The sequence below is a fragment of the Mirounga leonina genome, unplaced genomic scaffold (genome assembly GCF_011800145.1).
Source record: "Mirounga leonina isolate KUSES-001 unplaced genomic scaffold, KU_Mleo_1.0 Mir_180, whole genome shotgun sequence".
Lineage (NCBI taxonomy): Eukaryota > Metazoa > Chordata > Mammalia > Carnivora > Phocidae > Mirounga > Mirounga leonina.
In genome coordinates this window covers 9,704,238-9,720,102 of record NW_023270469.1, presented here as the reverse complement: position 1 = coordinate 9,720,102, position 15,865 = coordinate 9,704,238, and the positions used below count along the sequence as shown (strand labels likewise).

The window sequence follows — 15,865 nt, the reverse complement described above, 5'->3', positions numbered from 1 at the left end:
CACTGCCAAGCAGAGAAAGAGGAGTTGACGTTCTAGGTGAGGTGACTGCTCTTAGAGAGTGTGGCCTAAGGAACATGGCACCATCTGACCCTTTCAGTTCCCGGAAGCCCACCCCCGTCCCAGGTGTGACACTAGTAATGAAACACCTGGACTATAAAGCTGTAGCCTCTGATTATAAATGCCTTTGCCCATCTGCCATTTCATAGCACGGGGAGGACTCTGTTATGAGCTGCATTACTCAGCCCCTCAAATTCATATGTGGAAGCCCTGATGCTCAGTACTTCAGAATGGGATTGTATTTAAAAACAGGGCCTTTAGAGAATGAATCAAGTTAAAATGAGGCCTTGGGGTGGGCCCTCATACGTCTGACTGGAGTCCTTCTAAGAGGAGGAGATTAGGACAGAGAGACACCAGGGATGTGCAGAGAGACCGTGTCAGGACATGCCATCTGCAGGGGCAGGAGAGAGGCCCCAGAATATAACCAACCCTGCTGGCATCCTCCTCTGGGACTCCCAGCCTCCAGAATGGTGAGAAAGTAAATTCCTGTTGTTTAAGCCACCAGTCTATGGTATTGTGTTATGGAGGCCCCAGCCAACTCATATAGGGTGACACAGAGATCTTGGCAGTTGTAAAATCTTCTGTTAAAGGTACTGCCGGTAGCATTTTACAACATTATTTACATAATTGTCTATGTTTGCACTCTCTAATATGGAACCACTAGCCACATGTGGCTATTTAAATGTAAATTAATTAAGTCAAATTAGAGATTCAGTTCCTTAGGGGTACTAGGCACATTTCAAGTGGTCAATAGTTACATGCGGCTGGTGGTTACCATATTAGACCCTGCAGAGACAGAAGAACGTGCCTTTCATTGTAGAAACCCTGCTGGAGCTGATCTAGGAAATGATGTCATCCTTCTGTTTGAAAGTAGGAAAAAATTTGCCTCCCTAGCAATCTGGCATGATTACCTTTTAGCAAATTATGTTAATTATGCCCTTCCTTGTATGTCTCTCTTTGCCTTGACTGTAGTGAAGCTTGCTATCCAAATGCAGTCACTTATTTAAGTGCCCCTAATCCCTCATTATATTTCACCTGCATTTTTCCATTCATGTTAATAGTCGTGGTTTAATTACATGTGTGTCTTTCATCCTATGCCATCACAAAACCTATACAGAGATAGGTCTGCCTAAAAGAATCAATGAAGAAAAAATAATACAATGCTGAGCTTGATAGGGACACTTACCTGTCCTGGAGCAAGAGGGTGACTTGATGAGAGACAGATTAATGTTGAAACCAGCGACAGAGTGTGGAATGACCCAAGACACAAGGCCAGGTGGGGGGTGTGATTGTCAGTGTCAAGAAATGGCAGGCTTCAGACTCCGACACTAGACTGGGAAGTTAATAGAAGATGAAGCCAGGCATGGGACACAGTTGTCCAAAGCCAAGCTAAGGAGGCAAAGGCTCAAGGAGAAACCATGGAAAAGTCCCACTTAATTATGGCAGATGGCAACTGGCTGGCATGGACCTTCTTTAAAGATTTAGAGGCTCCTTCTGAGGCATGGTTGGGGGTAGGGAGGGTATTTTAAGGACATCACCCCAAAGCAGACAATGTCTGTTGTATCATGGGCTCATTGGTTTGGAGGACGGACTGGGGGCAGCTGGTCTGGCCAGGAGGTCACTGCAGATTTTGAGACATGGGTAGGTGAGCCCCAGACAGAAGTGGGGGCAGTGGAATGGGAGAGAATAAGCAAGTCGGGGTCACTGGAAAGAATGGAAAATGGAGACAAAAGACAAAAGAGAACCAAGAGACGGAGATGATCAATGGTCTTGTAACCTGGGAGACCAGGAGTGGGGTGCTGGCACATACCATGTTACTCACCAGTGGTAGACGCTGCCGTGAAAAAATCTGATGAGCTTAGTTCTGAGTTTGGTTTGAGGGTGACGGTAGAACATGCAGGTGGAGATGTCCACAGTTCAAACCCCCAATCACAGGGAGATGAGAAAGGAGGGTAAAGACCGGTACTTCTACTGCCACTACCACGACTTCGAGAGGATTCACTGTGTGCTGGGCATTGTTCTACGTGTTCTGCATGTATTAAATCATTTAGACTGCCCAACAGCCCTAACACCCAGCTACTATTTTCCCCATCCTCCAGGTCACAGATGTGAGGCTTTCGGGAAGCTACACTTGCCCCAATCTCCTGATTCTGTTGAATTTAATGAAAATCTGAAGCCCAGGGAAGTCTGATGCAGAAAAGTTATTGAGAAAATGGCAATGAATAAACTCACTGAATAAAAGAATAAGCAAAATAATCTCATTGGCAAACACTTGGTATAGCGTGTCTCTGTGTGCCAAGCACCTTCCGTTGATTAACTCACTGCATCCCCACAATGACCTCGAGTAGGGGGTACTGTCTGTTACTATCTCCATGGCAGAAATAAGGAAATGGGGTTCGTGATGAAGGTGCCCCAGGTCACACAGCTGGTATGTGGCCACGCCGGCACAGCAAGACAGATTGGGTCTCAAGTGTATGCCACTTCTCCGTGGCCAAGGGAAGAGGCTGAGGCCAGAACCCCAGCATCCCCCAGCCTTCACAAGAGCAGGCAGAAGACGAGGCGTCCACAGACAGGGCGATGGCACGGGGACCACCCTGGCCGTCTGACAGGTCCTTAATGTCGGCAGCTGCTGACAAGTCAGGAAGCACATAGAGGAAAAGCCTTTGGATTTGGCCCCGGGTCACGCTGACCTTTCAGAAAGCCCTCTCAGTAGGATGAGGAGGGCAGAAGCCTGGATGCAGAGGGTCAGGAAGGGAACACGTGGGTAAGACAGGCTGACAGCCAGCATAAGCCTCCCATTCAGCGCTGAGTAGAACAAAAGCCCTGAAAATAGGGGCGCCTGGGTGGTTCAGTCGGTTAAGCGGCTGCCTTCGGCTCAGGTCATGGTCCCAGGGTCCTGGGATCGAGCCCCGCATCGGGCTCCCTGCTCAGCTGGAAGCCTGCTTCTCCCTCTCCCGCTCCCCCTGCTTGTGTTCCCTCTCTCGCTGTGTCTCTCTCTGTCAAATAAATAAATAAAATCTTTAAAAAAAAAAAAAAAAGCCCTGAAAATAGCCAGGAGGAGCAGGCTCCAGGGCAGGGCTGTTTAGAAAGTAGACTAGTGGTTGCCTAGGCCTGAGGGGGTTTGGCCGGGCGGGGGGAATGAAAAGGACCACTAAGAGGTATGGTGCTTCTGTTCAGAGGGATGAAAATGTTCTAAAATTACTGGTGGTTGCACAAGTCTGTGACTATACTAAAGACCATTGCATTACACACATTATATGCATTATAATGCATTATGCAGAATGGTATGCAAATCGTATCTCAGTAAGGCTGTTATATTGTGGGGCGGGATGAAGAGAAGGATTGTGTAGAGTTGTGATAAGGGAAGATGGGAGGAGGTGCAGCTTGGCAAGTCCAGATCCCCGGCCTCAGTCCTTAGAGTATCCTCGCTGCATGGCCTTGTGAAACCATCCATGTATCTTGGTCCCTTCCCCGAGTTTCCAGATGAGGAAGCCTAGTCCCCAGGAGTGACTGCTATGTTTGCTTTGTGTTCCTAAGCTTCATTCTTCCTTTGCCGCGTGTCCCCCTTTCTCTCAAGGACAATCCTGGATTTTTCAGTTCAACACAATTGCTCCCACCCCACACGCACACACACATACATTCTCAGTTTCCACGCACGGTGTCCCTGCATGCTCCGGTCACCTGTGTTTTCTGCAGCTCAAACATACCAACACCATCCTGTCCGCAAGCCGTGCCATGCACCTGCCCTCAACCCTGCTCTGAGCTACCCAACAGATCAGCAAATTGAGACACAGCTCTGCCTAGCTCATCCATCTGCAGTGGGCTGAATAAGGAACCACTCCTGTAGACATGTTGATTTTAAAGCAGAGACCCATTTCAGGCTTCTGACCTGTAAGAAGTGTAAGAGAATAAATTTGCGTTGTGTTAAGCTACTGAGTTTGTGCGTTACAGCAGTAATTTGGGAATTAAGACCTCATCTATTCAGCAAATCCAGAGCTGGGCTCTGAAAACGAACTTGTAGTGGGAAGATGTGGGTCTGCACTGAGGGAGCAGCCAGATGGTTACATAAGCAGGACGTAAAACCCACAGGAAGCGAGCTGGAAGGGTGGCTGAGACGCGTGCTACAGCCCAGGCCCAGGCTGGAAGGTGGAGAGAGAGAAGGAGGCTGGACATCCAAGCACAGGGAAAAGGTACATCTGCTGAGCAGGAAGTGATGGGAAGGCTAGGGGCCAGACTTTGAGAGCATGGCGAGGAAACAGAGCAGGTACAAGCTCCCACCAGTGCCCAACTGTGCCATCCTCACTCTGGCCAACTGGACCGTTGCGGTTCTTCAAGAACCTGGGTCTCTGTTGCCTCCTTGCCGGTCTTCATGCTGTTCTCTGTTATTTCCGCCTAGCATGCCCTTCCCTCATCCTTGTCCTGTAAAATTCCTGCTCCCCTTTCAAGAATCAAGGATGGTGTTAGCTCTTCTGCAAGAGCATTCCCAACATCCCACAGTCTTGCCATGACCCCCAACCCCAAGAGAGGAACCCCTGATTTTGGGTCCCCTGGGCTTGCCTCCTTCATCAACATGTTCATGGACAGTTACCTATGAAAAATGGAGAAAAGAAAAAAAAAGAGATAAATGGAGAAAATAATGGTATGTTCTAGCAGTTTTTAATTGGAGGAATTAAATTACCTCATGCCTGACAGATATTAAGTGCCCGCTAGCTATTACTCTTGCAGTGCAATGCTGATGTATCTCCCCCGGAGTTGAGCTCTTTGGGGCCAGGGACTGTCAGGCAAGAGACCAAGCAAGGAGGACACAGGGTGTGCTGTGCAGAAGATTTCCAGGGCCTCCAGGCAGGCGTGTCCATCAGCCCGGGGCAGCGTCTAGCCATCCAGGCTCTAACCAGACAATTTTGTCTCCATCAGACACCACAGCATGTTGCTGGATTAGGTTTATTCACAGCTAAGCGCTCCTTCTGGGAGCTCAGCAATGAATACATTTCTGTGATGAAGGAAATGATCGCTTTTGCCTTCATGCCTATCGTTTGGCTGAAAATACATCACAAAACTGGAGATTCTTGTGAGCCAGGGACAGAGTCAATGCAGGCTGCTCTTGGCTGTGTTTTTAAAAGACCTAGACAAAATTCTGCTACTTCCGAGGCTAGAAATGCCTGGTTGCTTCTGTTTGCTTTCCAAGTTGATGGAGCAATCACTTTACAGGTCTCATTTGCAAGGTGACACCAGAAGGACTGTTTTCAAATATTTTCCGAGGTATCTGTACTGATGTGTTAATCATGGATTCTGACCTATTCACTAGAAGCAGATATGGACGGTAACTGTGCGGCAGACCAAGATCGTTTGAACACTGGAGTACACGTTTAAATCAGAGAATGCATAAGGGAAGGTTGCATCCCGGCAGGTAGCCGTGCTGTGGATGTTGCCTACACTTCACCTGTAGGCGTTCTCCTCCCTGAGCATCTCTTTCCTCCACTGAAAATGGGCTGCCGTAACCAAGGACCACAGGCTGAGTGGCTTAAGACAGCAGAAATGTATTGTCTCACAGTTCTGGAGGCCAGAAGTCCCAGATCAAGGTGTCGGTAGGGTTGGCCCCTTCTGGGGGTTCTCTGTCATCTTTGGCGTTCCTTGGCTTGTAGACACATTGGCCCATGGCTGTCTTTGTGTTCACATGGGGTGCTCACTGTGTGGGTGTCTGTCTCCAAATCTCCCCTTCTTATAAGGAAGGCAGTCATTGGAATAAGGCTCACCCTACTCCAGGTAACCACATCTTAACTAATTACATCTGCAAAGACCCTCTTTCCAAATACAGTCACATGCTGAGGTCCTGGGGGTTAAGACTTCAACACATAAATTTTCAGTGAGGGCCTGAATTCAATACACAACAGATAGTGAGTCACATACACTCAGAATGGAAAAATGTTTTGTGAACTGTAAAGGGCTGAAGAGACAAATTTTTGCATAAGGGTTAAAAGCACAAGCTCCAGAAATGGGCCAAGTCCTCCTTCCATTGGTGATAGACGTGAGTCCTTGAGAAGGGCACCTGACTTCACTTCCCTAGGCTCCCCTTCTTCATCTGTGAAATGGGGATAATAGCAGAACCTCCCCTATGGGGTTGTTGTGAAAACGTCATAGACGGTGCGGGGCCAGGCTGTGGGGCTTGTCCTAGCACCCTGTAAAAGTCAGCTCTATTCCCATCTAGGCAGGGATGGGTAGGGTGTGGCCTTGTCTTTCTGTCTCTTATAATTCACCCTCGCAGGGCTGGCTCCCCCATGATTTGCCACCACCATGGCGCGAACAGGCTTTACTATTGCTTCTTGCCTTTTGCTTTTACTTACTTCCAAAGGCATCTGTGGGAGCTGCTTTCTGGAACAGAAGCTCTAAGCAGCCCAAATGATAAACACATGCTGGTATTTGGATCCTCTGATCCTCCAACCATCTAGACTCTGATTACTAAGCCGTTAGCTTGTTTTGGGGGGTGCTGCCAGGAACGTACCATGCTCTGGTTAGTCATTTAATAAACTCCAAGTGAGCAGCTGTCTGCAGAGCCCTGGGCGAGTGACAAAGTAATGATGGTGGATCCAGTTTGACATTTACGCTGAGCCAGGCACTGTCCTGGGCATTTTGCATGCACAGACTCGTCTAGACTCACAGCAACCCTGAGTGCTCTAAGGAACTGTTACTTCCCCACTGTGCAGATGACACTGAGAGGGGTGAGTGGCTTGGACAAGGTTGTACAGACAAAAGTGCTAACACCAAAACGCAACTCTCAAGTGGGCTCTCTCCTGCAGCCATGCTCGTGGCCATGGCTTGGCCCCTTCAGAAGTGGGGTGACTGTGTCCTGGGCCCTTCACCCTGCTTGCCCAGTCTCCCTGATTGGAGGCCACTTGGTTCAGGGGGAAGAAGACTGGGTTTCAAGACCTTGGTGCATCCTTCCCTAACTCCAGTGATTGCAGACGGGTGACTTTGAGTTGCAAGCCTCAGTTTCCTGATTCTGTAAAATGCAGCTGATCACCCTTGCTCTTCCTGCCAGTTTTAAAGTCTGGCACAAGCCATGTGCACGTTGTAAACTGCGTGCTGTATAGAAATGCCTCAGAGTGGGTGCTGAATGCAACTTTTGTTTCTTCCTTTCCACATCTGTTCCCAAATGTGGGTCATTTTCGTAGCACAGACACACATTATCAGTCAGCAAATTTGCTCCACAAACCCCTGTTGGGTGAGGATGGGGACATGGTGATTAAGCTGAAAGCCACAGGATGCTCACCTCAACCCTTCGTAGGTGGCACAGTTATGTCCGTGGTTCAGATGAGAAGGTTGAGACCAGGAGAGCGGATGCCTCCTCCAAGACACAGGAATCTAATGGTACCACAGATGACCTTGACTCCAAGGCTGGTACTTGAGCTTGCTACTTCCCTTCCCTGTCTTGCCCCAGTGGCTACAAATTAGGAACCAGTTGGACTAATGTTACTGCATTTCTATCGCTGGGCACTTGGATGTACTCCAGAGGATCGCTTTTACCATGCAAACCACTGAATGCAGGGCTGTGCTAAGAAGTATAAAGGTGACAGGTCAGAGAGGCTGCACCCCACCCTGCACCTTCTCTTTGCACAGCATTTTGCTGGCCTTTTGGGCATCAAGCCCCCCAGTCAACTCACAGTGATAGGCAGGACAGATGACATTATGCCCATTATATAGAATTTTAGAAAGAGAGACTGGGCAAGGTAATGTGGACAGGGTAGCAGAACCAGGAATCCAAGCTCGGTTTCTTATTCTGGAACTCATATGAGTTTGTATGTATGTGTTTGTGTGCGTATGTGTGTGTGTGTGCGCTTTGCTTATTATATTGCCTTTTTCCACAGAATTTTTTCTTGCAATTAAAAGAATAAGTTATATAAATATCATATAATCACAGTATACAATGTTTAGAAAAGAGAAGAAAAGAGATCACCCACAGTTGTACCAGCCGAAACAAAATGATTGCTGTTGTTTTAAGGTAGCCCATCCCTGGCTTTGTTCCTGTACGTCTGCTGCCCCACCCCCACCCCCCACAACTGTAGTTGTGAGGGCTCCAGATGTGCTCATGAGCCTGTGTGAGCAAATTAGGACTGTGTTATGATGCTTGCCTAGGGAGGGACATGGCGTCACAAGAAAATGGAGAGGGTGTTTGCTTTGGCCCATTGGGGATTAGGGCTTCAACATATGAATTTCGGGGGGGGGGAACACAAACATTCAGTCTATAATACCTCCTAAGTTCCCCAGAGACACTTAGATCAATCCTTCTTTTCTTTCTCATACAAGAATTTCAGGTAAAGAAGGGCGCTTTCAGTATTGTTTGGGCGACTCTGGAATTCCTTCCTTGACCCCCTTTTTATTTAAGAAAAGACTCTTTTCAATTTCCATGTAGTTGCATGGATTGATTTTTCATTCATTCATTTCATTTCATTCATTGTAAGCCAACCTGCATTTATTGAGCACCTACTAAGGAACCCAGAGCTAGGCACTGGAGAGGCAGAAAAGCAAAGCATCCTTGAGGAGAGTCCCAGCTGGTGGTAAAGCAGGCATGCAAACAGACCATTAAGATACAGTGTTGCAAGCTCAGTAATGGGAGAGGTTCACAAGAAAGACCTCATTCGGCGGTATGCGGTATGTATCAGTATGGGGTAAATAGGAGGAATTCAACTCTGCCCTGAATGCTTACATGGTTACAAAAGACTCCTGCAACACCCCCTACCTGTGGGAGGATTGGGCTTTATTGAGGGCAGACAGTGGGATGTTTGGGTGTTCCAAATCCTGAAATAATTTTCCTATGGCTAAAAAAAGAAAGGTAATATCAAATGTCTTGGCATGGCTTTGTGATCTTTAAGGAAAAAAAAGGATTTGAGGCAGAATCAAGAAAGAAAAAGCAGCAGCTGAGAGGAGACACCTGACATTATGCTCACTGCCCTCCTTCCCTTTGACAAGACTCCAACTTTACTTTTTGAGTTTAAAAATCTGACTGGGAGGTTTCTTCAGATCTTCCCTGGAGGAAGGTTCTGAGAGCATATACGGAAGAGTCCCTGCTGCCCCCCCCCCCCAAATAGGACGTTCCTGTTCAGATCACTTCCCTGCTCCTGGTTTCCACATGGCTCCCATGTACCAGGGTCCTCCGCCATCCCCTTATTTACAAGTTGACTTCCTTCGTTCTGTTTTCTGGGTTGGCAGTCTTCCCTGCATCATTATTCTCTGTTTATGTCATTAGATGCAATTTAGGTTTGTTGTGTTACTGGATCTTCCCTCAATGCTTTGCAAGTATGACTCACTCTGCAGCTTTCATTCCCCATGTCTGTGCTTCCCCTAAAGTGTTTGTGAGCTTATCCCAGACTGGCAGCGTTGAGAAGTATGCCTTTCAAAAAAACAATCATTAAAAATAGTCAAGAGCAGTGGCTACCGCTTCTCTCATTGACATTCCAAGCGTTTTGTTGGATCTGGGAGGTTTGGGCTCATGTTGGCTGCAGGTTTAATTTTTTTACTTGGCTTTGCCGGCTGCGATCCGAGTTTCCTGTCACCATGCATCTCTGCAGTTCTGGGATGGCCTTGGCATGCAGCGGGAATTCCTGTCACCATCTTCCACCCGACAGTGAGTGTGGGATGAACAGGCTCTTCTCAGACGTGCTAAATAGTCAACTGTTTAAAAAGTGCTTTCTTTATTCGCTCTTCAGAAAGTTTATTGATACCTATTCTGTGCTAGGGAATGTTATGAGGAAGACAACGTCCCCACTGTCTTAGCGTCTGGAGCCTGGAAGGAGAGAGGTCTGGTGTGTAAATCCATCAGTTCCAGGACAGTGTGGTTCCATTGGGAGCACAGCATGAGCAGGTCTGGGGAAGTCAGGCCGGGCTTCAAAGAGGAGGTGGCACTTGATCTGGTTCTCCATCCTGGGCCACGTCCTACTTATCACTATGCTTATCACAACAGGAGGGTCATGTGACAGATGTCCGTACAGTCAGTCAGAGGGTGTCTTAGGCTGGGATTCCCTCAAAGCAGAGCCTGGGGTACAGGCTTGTGTGCAAACAATTATATGGGAAGTGATAAGGAGGAAGGAAAAGGGAAGGGAGAAGGAGAACATTCGGGAACTGAAGAAAGGATGTGTTATCGCAGGCAGGTACTGCTTTGGTAAGTGGTCTTCCAAGAGACCAAGGCATTCCCATAGGAGCCATATCAGGAGGAGGGAGAGGAGGGGGAGCGGGCAGGACTGGGGTGACGGACGGGCAGAGGCAGAATGAGGCATGGACAGATTCAGAGTCCCAGTGATGCGGGTCCAAATTCTGTCTCCTCCCGAGCAGATGCACCATCTCTGACAAGTGACCGAATCCCTCTGAGCCCTCGTGTCTCCTTAGCTGCCAAGGTCAGATGGGTTGTGGGTAGATTGGATGAGTCAATACAGCTAGAGTGCTCAATTCTTGGCAAGACGTAGGAAGTGCGTCTCAGAACTGCCTTCCTAGGACACCAGAGGGGAAGTGTGATCACTGACTGTCAGTCCCCATTAGTGAAAGGGGCTGCCCACGGGCACCCCCATCCCAGTACTTCTGGGCTATGCATGCGTGTCCCCCACTTTCACATCAGGGACACCTCGGGGTGAGGCCCAGGTACGAGCAGGGCCTGAGGCACTGCATAAAGTTGGTCAACACCCTGTATGGTTCCAGTGGCAGTAGCTAGAGTATGAAGGGGACCCAGAAGATACAGAACGCCATGTAAGAGGTGTCTGATAAAATGAATGTCAAGTTTCTTTAGTGAAATAAGGCGCAGAGACTTATAAAGTGGTACATCTTATGAGAGGTAGCACAGAAAGCTCCCAAAAGGAGGTACACACAGTAGCATGCTGGTAAACATTTCAGGAACTGGCCCTGGAGAAGAAATCCCTGATAGGTCACATTTGCCAATTTCTGTAGTGTAAATACTCTGACCATGACCGACAGCAAGATATCAATATGACGTCATCCCAGAACGCACAGTTGGGAAGAGGCACACACAACCCACCGTTGGAACTAGCTTCCTGGTACACATACATACCCTGGCCCCAGGCTCTGGGGGTTGACTGACAATACAGTCACGTGGAGGATGGATTCCACCAGGCACAGAGCTCACTCCTGCTAGTCTCCTGTGTGAACAAACCCTAGCTGTGTGCCTGCTTCACTTGAATATTCTTTGCAAATATATGAATTCTTCCCACACGGAAAACAGGGATGCCTGAAGCTCCCCTCGAGTCCCCAGAGCTCTGACGAGGGCCCCAGTATATGACAAACAGGCACAAATAATAGGCACTAATAACATTTCCACTTCAAGGGAAGGAAAAGGAAAATTGAAAAACGGCAGCTGCTCTTTTCTCCTGAAGGGAAGTTTCAAACACTTACAGATAGAGCTAAAAATGGACTTCTTAGGGCATGTTTCACAAGCATGAATACCACTGGTTTGGGAAATTTAGCTCATGGTTATCACTTGGCATGTGACATCTTATAGACTTGGAGAAGTCTGCATGAAAGAAACCTTATTAATACCAGTGAAATGACCATTGCCCAAAGGTGCTAGTATATTATTGTCATCAGCATGAGCATCTAACGTTATTTGGGCACAGACTGCATGCCAGGCATCACGTCGAATCCTGACAACAAGTGAATAAGACACAATCACGATCACCATTTTATAGAGAATGAAGCAATGTCTTAGGGAGATCTGATAACTTTCCCGGGGTCACATGGCTAATAATGGGCATCTGAACGCAAACAGTCTGACTCCAGAGCCTTGCTCGTAACATAACATGTGAACACAGACTCCCATCCTGCATGACAGGGCTACACAATTGGTTTGCAGGAGTAACCAGCCAGTTGTCTACACCAGCCTGCACCAGCCAATAAGGCCAACATCCAAACCAGAATGCCGGTTTATTTGACAATGAGAAGCATAACCCCGACCTTAGCTCTACATTATCTTTGGTTAGCCCCCGTGTCCTTATCCAAATGCTTATCAGCCAAGGTCCTTGGTTTTAATAAGGAAGTAACAAAGAGGTCAATCGGCAACTTCTGTTACTTGACCTTGTTCCCCACCATCAGCCCGGGGACTGACCCTCTCATCCTCTGGCTTGCTGCCGTGGGCAGTTGGGCAACAGCATTTACTGAGGGCTGCCTTATTTTCTCAAGTTCTTTGGTCAGCTGCCCTTTTGAAAACTAAAGCTGCTCATTCACACAGCAAATATTCAGAGAGCTTTTACTGCAGCCCAGACCCATGCTAGACACTCTGAGTTACAAAATAGAGGTAGTGGTATGCTGGAACTGGCTCATACCAGCTCACAAGAGCCTATTGTTAAATAGTCAGGAATTCTGTGAGGCAGTCATTCAACAAAACTATGATATTAAATATCAAAGTATATAAACTTCTGATTTAAAAATTGTATTTTTTTTAAAGATTTATTTATTTGAGAGAGAGAGACACAGCGAGAGAGGGAACACAAGCAGGGGGAGTGGGGGAGGGAGAAGCAGGCTCCCCACAGAGCAGGGAGCCCGATGCGGGGCTCGATCCCAGGACTCTGGGATCATGACCTGAGCCGAAGGCAGACACTCAATGACTGAGCCACCCAGGTGCCCCTAAAAAATTGTCTTGTAAGAAAAGGAAATACATACTTAAAACTTATCAGTTCTTACCTATTTCACATTTGATAATCTGTGCTCTTGAGGTTATCTACACTTATTTTATCTGGATGGGGAAAGTACTATATCATGCTGGCTACTATGCATTGCTTCAGGATGCTGACTGCAGTTACATCACTTGGGTAGCTTGAAAATCAGCCTCAGTGGGAGTATTTACACCATGGAAACCAGGGCTTGATTTTGTGTGGCTGTTGACTGTATAAACTTAAGAAAGTAAGGGAGAAAATGTGAATAATGCAGGTTAATCTTGAAAATGTGTCACGGTTAGTGCTGAAGCTAAAAGAAGTGACAGTTTATTGAGTTAAATCTGGATGAGGGTGAGAAATAGCTTGACAGTAGATCAGATATCAATCATATGTAAGGGTCAATAACACCAAACCTATTGGGCATGCAACTCAGTTTGTCAAGTCATGATTGAATTGTGACCATCGGCTGGCTACAGATAGAACAGTTCCATGAAAAACAGCAAAAGTATTCTATGAGAATGAGCTGAGTATATGGGCTTTATCTTGTTATCACCTGTCAACTGTGGACTATACATTCTCTATGTCAGTAAAATTTATAGTAAATGTATATATGTCCACATAGGCATATATATAAATACATATATTTTTCAAAGAGTCAGTTGTTAAACATTTACCAGCATACTGCTGGCTGTGAGCATGATCCTCATACGTAAGAACTTAAAGTCTATTTGGAAGGAAAACAAATGGTATGGATGAAAGAAGAATTAGGGGACCAGAGAACATATGACAAAGGAGTACATTGTTTTCTATGGGGAAATGCTGCAGAAAGCCTGGTAAGTAGATGGGAGGGACCCACATGGGAATCATCAGTGAAGACCTCACAGAGAAGACGGACTTCAGTAAAAGCTTAAAGGAAGCATAGAACAGGACAGTGCCGAACTTGGGTAAAAAACAGAGTAAGCAAGGCTTAGAGGCAGGAGAACACATTGCTGACATTCCAGCACTGGTTAACTCCGAGCCCAAGCCTATGGGGATGCATGAACGAAGGGAGAACTAATGGCAAGTAGGGGTGGGAAAGAGGAGATGGGACCAGAGGGAGGGTCTTAGAAGCCCAAAGTAGACTCCGAGACAGGGATCCGAAAGCAAGATGTATTTTTTTTTTTCAGGATCTAGAACATTCTGGGGGAGGTGGGAAAGCGAGAGAGGAAAAGAAAGGCAATCACTGCAAGGTGCATTAGCAAGCCAGCTACCCCTGTGGGTAATGGAGGTGAATCCTATGAGGGAACTGTGAGGCACCACAAAACTCCCATCTCAGAGTAATCCCACCTGAGGGACGAGGAAACTGGAATATGTAAGCATCAACTTCTGACAGTCGTTGGTTGAAAGCTGCTCTGAGGATGGGGAACATTAATTTTTTTACACTTCTGGACTACTTTGCAGGCAGCATCAGCAAGAGAAAGCCTTCGGGCAAAAAAATGGGTGAGTGGCACTCTGGGATCAGCGAGGATGAGGGTCTGCTATACCCATTAATTTTGGGTTTGGTGAACTCAACAGTAGGGATTCACTTGACCATGTTCTTGAGCAAAGAACTGTCCTTGGAAATGCTGCCTCCCCCAAGAACTTCGCCTATGATAGGATCCCTACAACGTGGTACAGAAGGTGCCAGGGGCTTCAGTTCAGAAGATCAAAGTTCAAGTCCCCCCCATACCACTTAGTAGCTACATGACTATGAAACTCAGAAGGTCCTTGTCTCCTCCTTGTCTGTAAAATGGGAATATTACTGTGTTCCCATAAGGTTGTTTTGAGAATGAAAAAATATATAAATATGAGGGTAGTTTCTAAATTGGTATTTTGTTATTTTGATCACATGTAGAAGTATCAAAGAAAGAAAGACAGGTTTTTAAAAGAATCTATAGCAGAGTTTTTTTTTTTAACCTCCTCCTAAAGGGATCCTTCTTATGACATATTGAATTCTGTCCTTTCTTTGAAAGGCAGGCACATCTTCAAAGCAAATTCTGTCGTTTCTCCACTTTGTTGTCAGCATCCTGTGCAAAGCGCCCTCTGATTAGTGGTGATTGCTCTCATGGTGACGTTAGTCATTCTCATGGTAACAGCTGGGCCAGCCAGGAGCCCTAATACACATTGCTTTGATTTAAAAAAAAAAAAAAAGTCATCTCTGTGTATTACTTCAGTGAATCCACCAGCACTTGAAGGATTTAGATAAGAGATATCCTTGACCTAACAGAGCCTCTAAAATACAACCTAGATTCTTAGAATCATCTTGGAAGCCTCACTTCATTAACGGAGGGCCAATTTGGATGGATGATGAAAGGAAAATAAAGGGAGAGATTAGAGGAAGTCTAGACTCATCTTCCCAGGAAGTATCACTAAGAGAGATGGGAGGTGGAATCAGAAGGGGGAAAAAGTTAGAAGAGATAGAAAAGAGAAGGTTAAGGCATCTTTAGCTCTAAAATATACCTATTACATGGAAAAGCGTGTCTATGCTTTGTAATTTCAGTGATATTACCTTTTATTAAAGTAGTTCCTGTAGCTGTATCTCCTTTAATATTGGGTAATAAAAACTGCTAAAGGGACTTAGGTCCCACTGCAAATTAACAGAGATAATTAAATTCATCCTAATGTAGTCCCAAAGATCCCTGCTCAGCTTGAAATCACTGCATTTAGGAAAGTGCTTTTCAATCCAGCTCAGAGAACTAACCACATTTTCTTCATGTTTTAAGTATTTGTAGCTTCCATTAGTAGGCAATTTATATGGCTACCAAGAGAAAACTGAAACTCAACAAGACTGGTGTAGGGTGGAGCAGAGATTTGGTTCTTTCTGTCTAATCTAAAGGTCCCTCCACTACACTGCCTTGATCTTTTGGTTCCAGTAAATTTCTTGGGATGTAGGAGAGATTACTACTGAAGTATGTTAAAGACTAATGAGGAAAGAGTATGATTTGTGTTGCCTTTGAGTGGGAGATACGCGTTGGAAGGATTCCGAATTCCCAGACTTCCCCATCTTCATACTTGAGGGAGCCCCAAAAATGGAAATCACTTCAAGTCAGACAATGAATTTCTGGATCTATAAGATAAGACCCTCCAGATGTAAGCAGCCCCTTCCATCATCCTGGGAAACAATAAATTATCGGACACCCACC

General features: G+C 46.4%; 1 protein-coding gene across 2 annotated transcripts in view; it reads left to right on the top strand.

Moving 5' to 3' along the window:
- The window catches only part of VAT1L (vesicle amine transport 1 like), a 139,829-nt gene that overhangs the window by 79,627 nt on the left and 44,337 nt on the right, over nucleotides 1–15,865 (top strand). The window contains exon 8 of one of the 2 annotated variants that reach the window (XM_035024737.1): nucleotides 2,157–2,380. The exons of the other annotated variant lie outside the window; for it this stretch is intronic. Coding sequence (XP_034880628.1) covers nucleotides 2,157–2,231 — 75 coding nt within the window. The 3' untranslated portion in view covers nucleotides 2,232–2,380. Of the gene's footprint in view, nucleotides 1–2,156; nucleotides 2,381–15,865 lie in introns of those variants that run through there. 2 annotated transcript variants of the gene reach the window in all.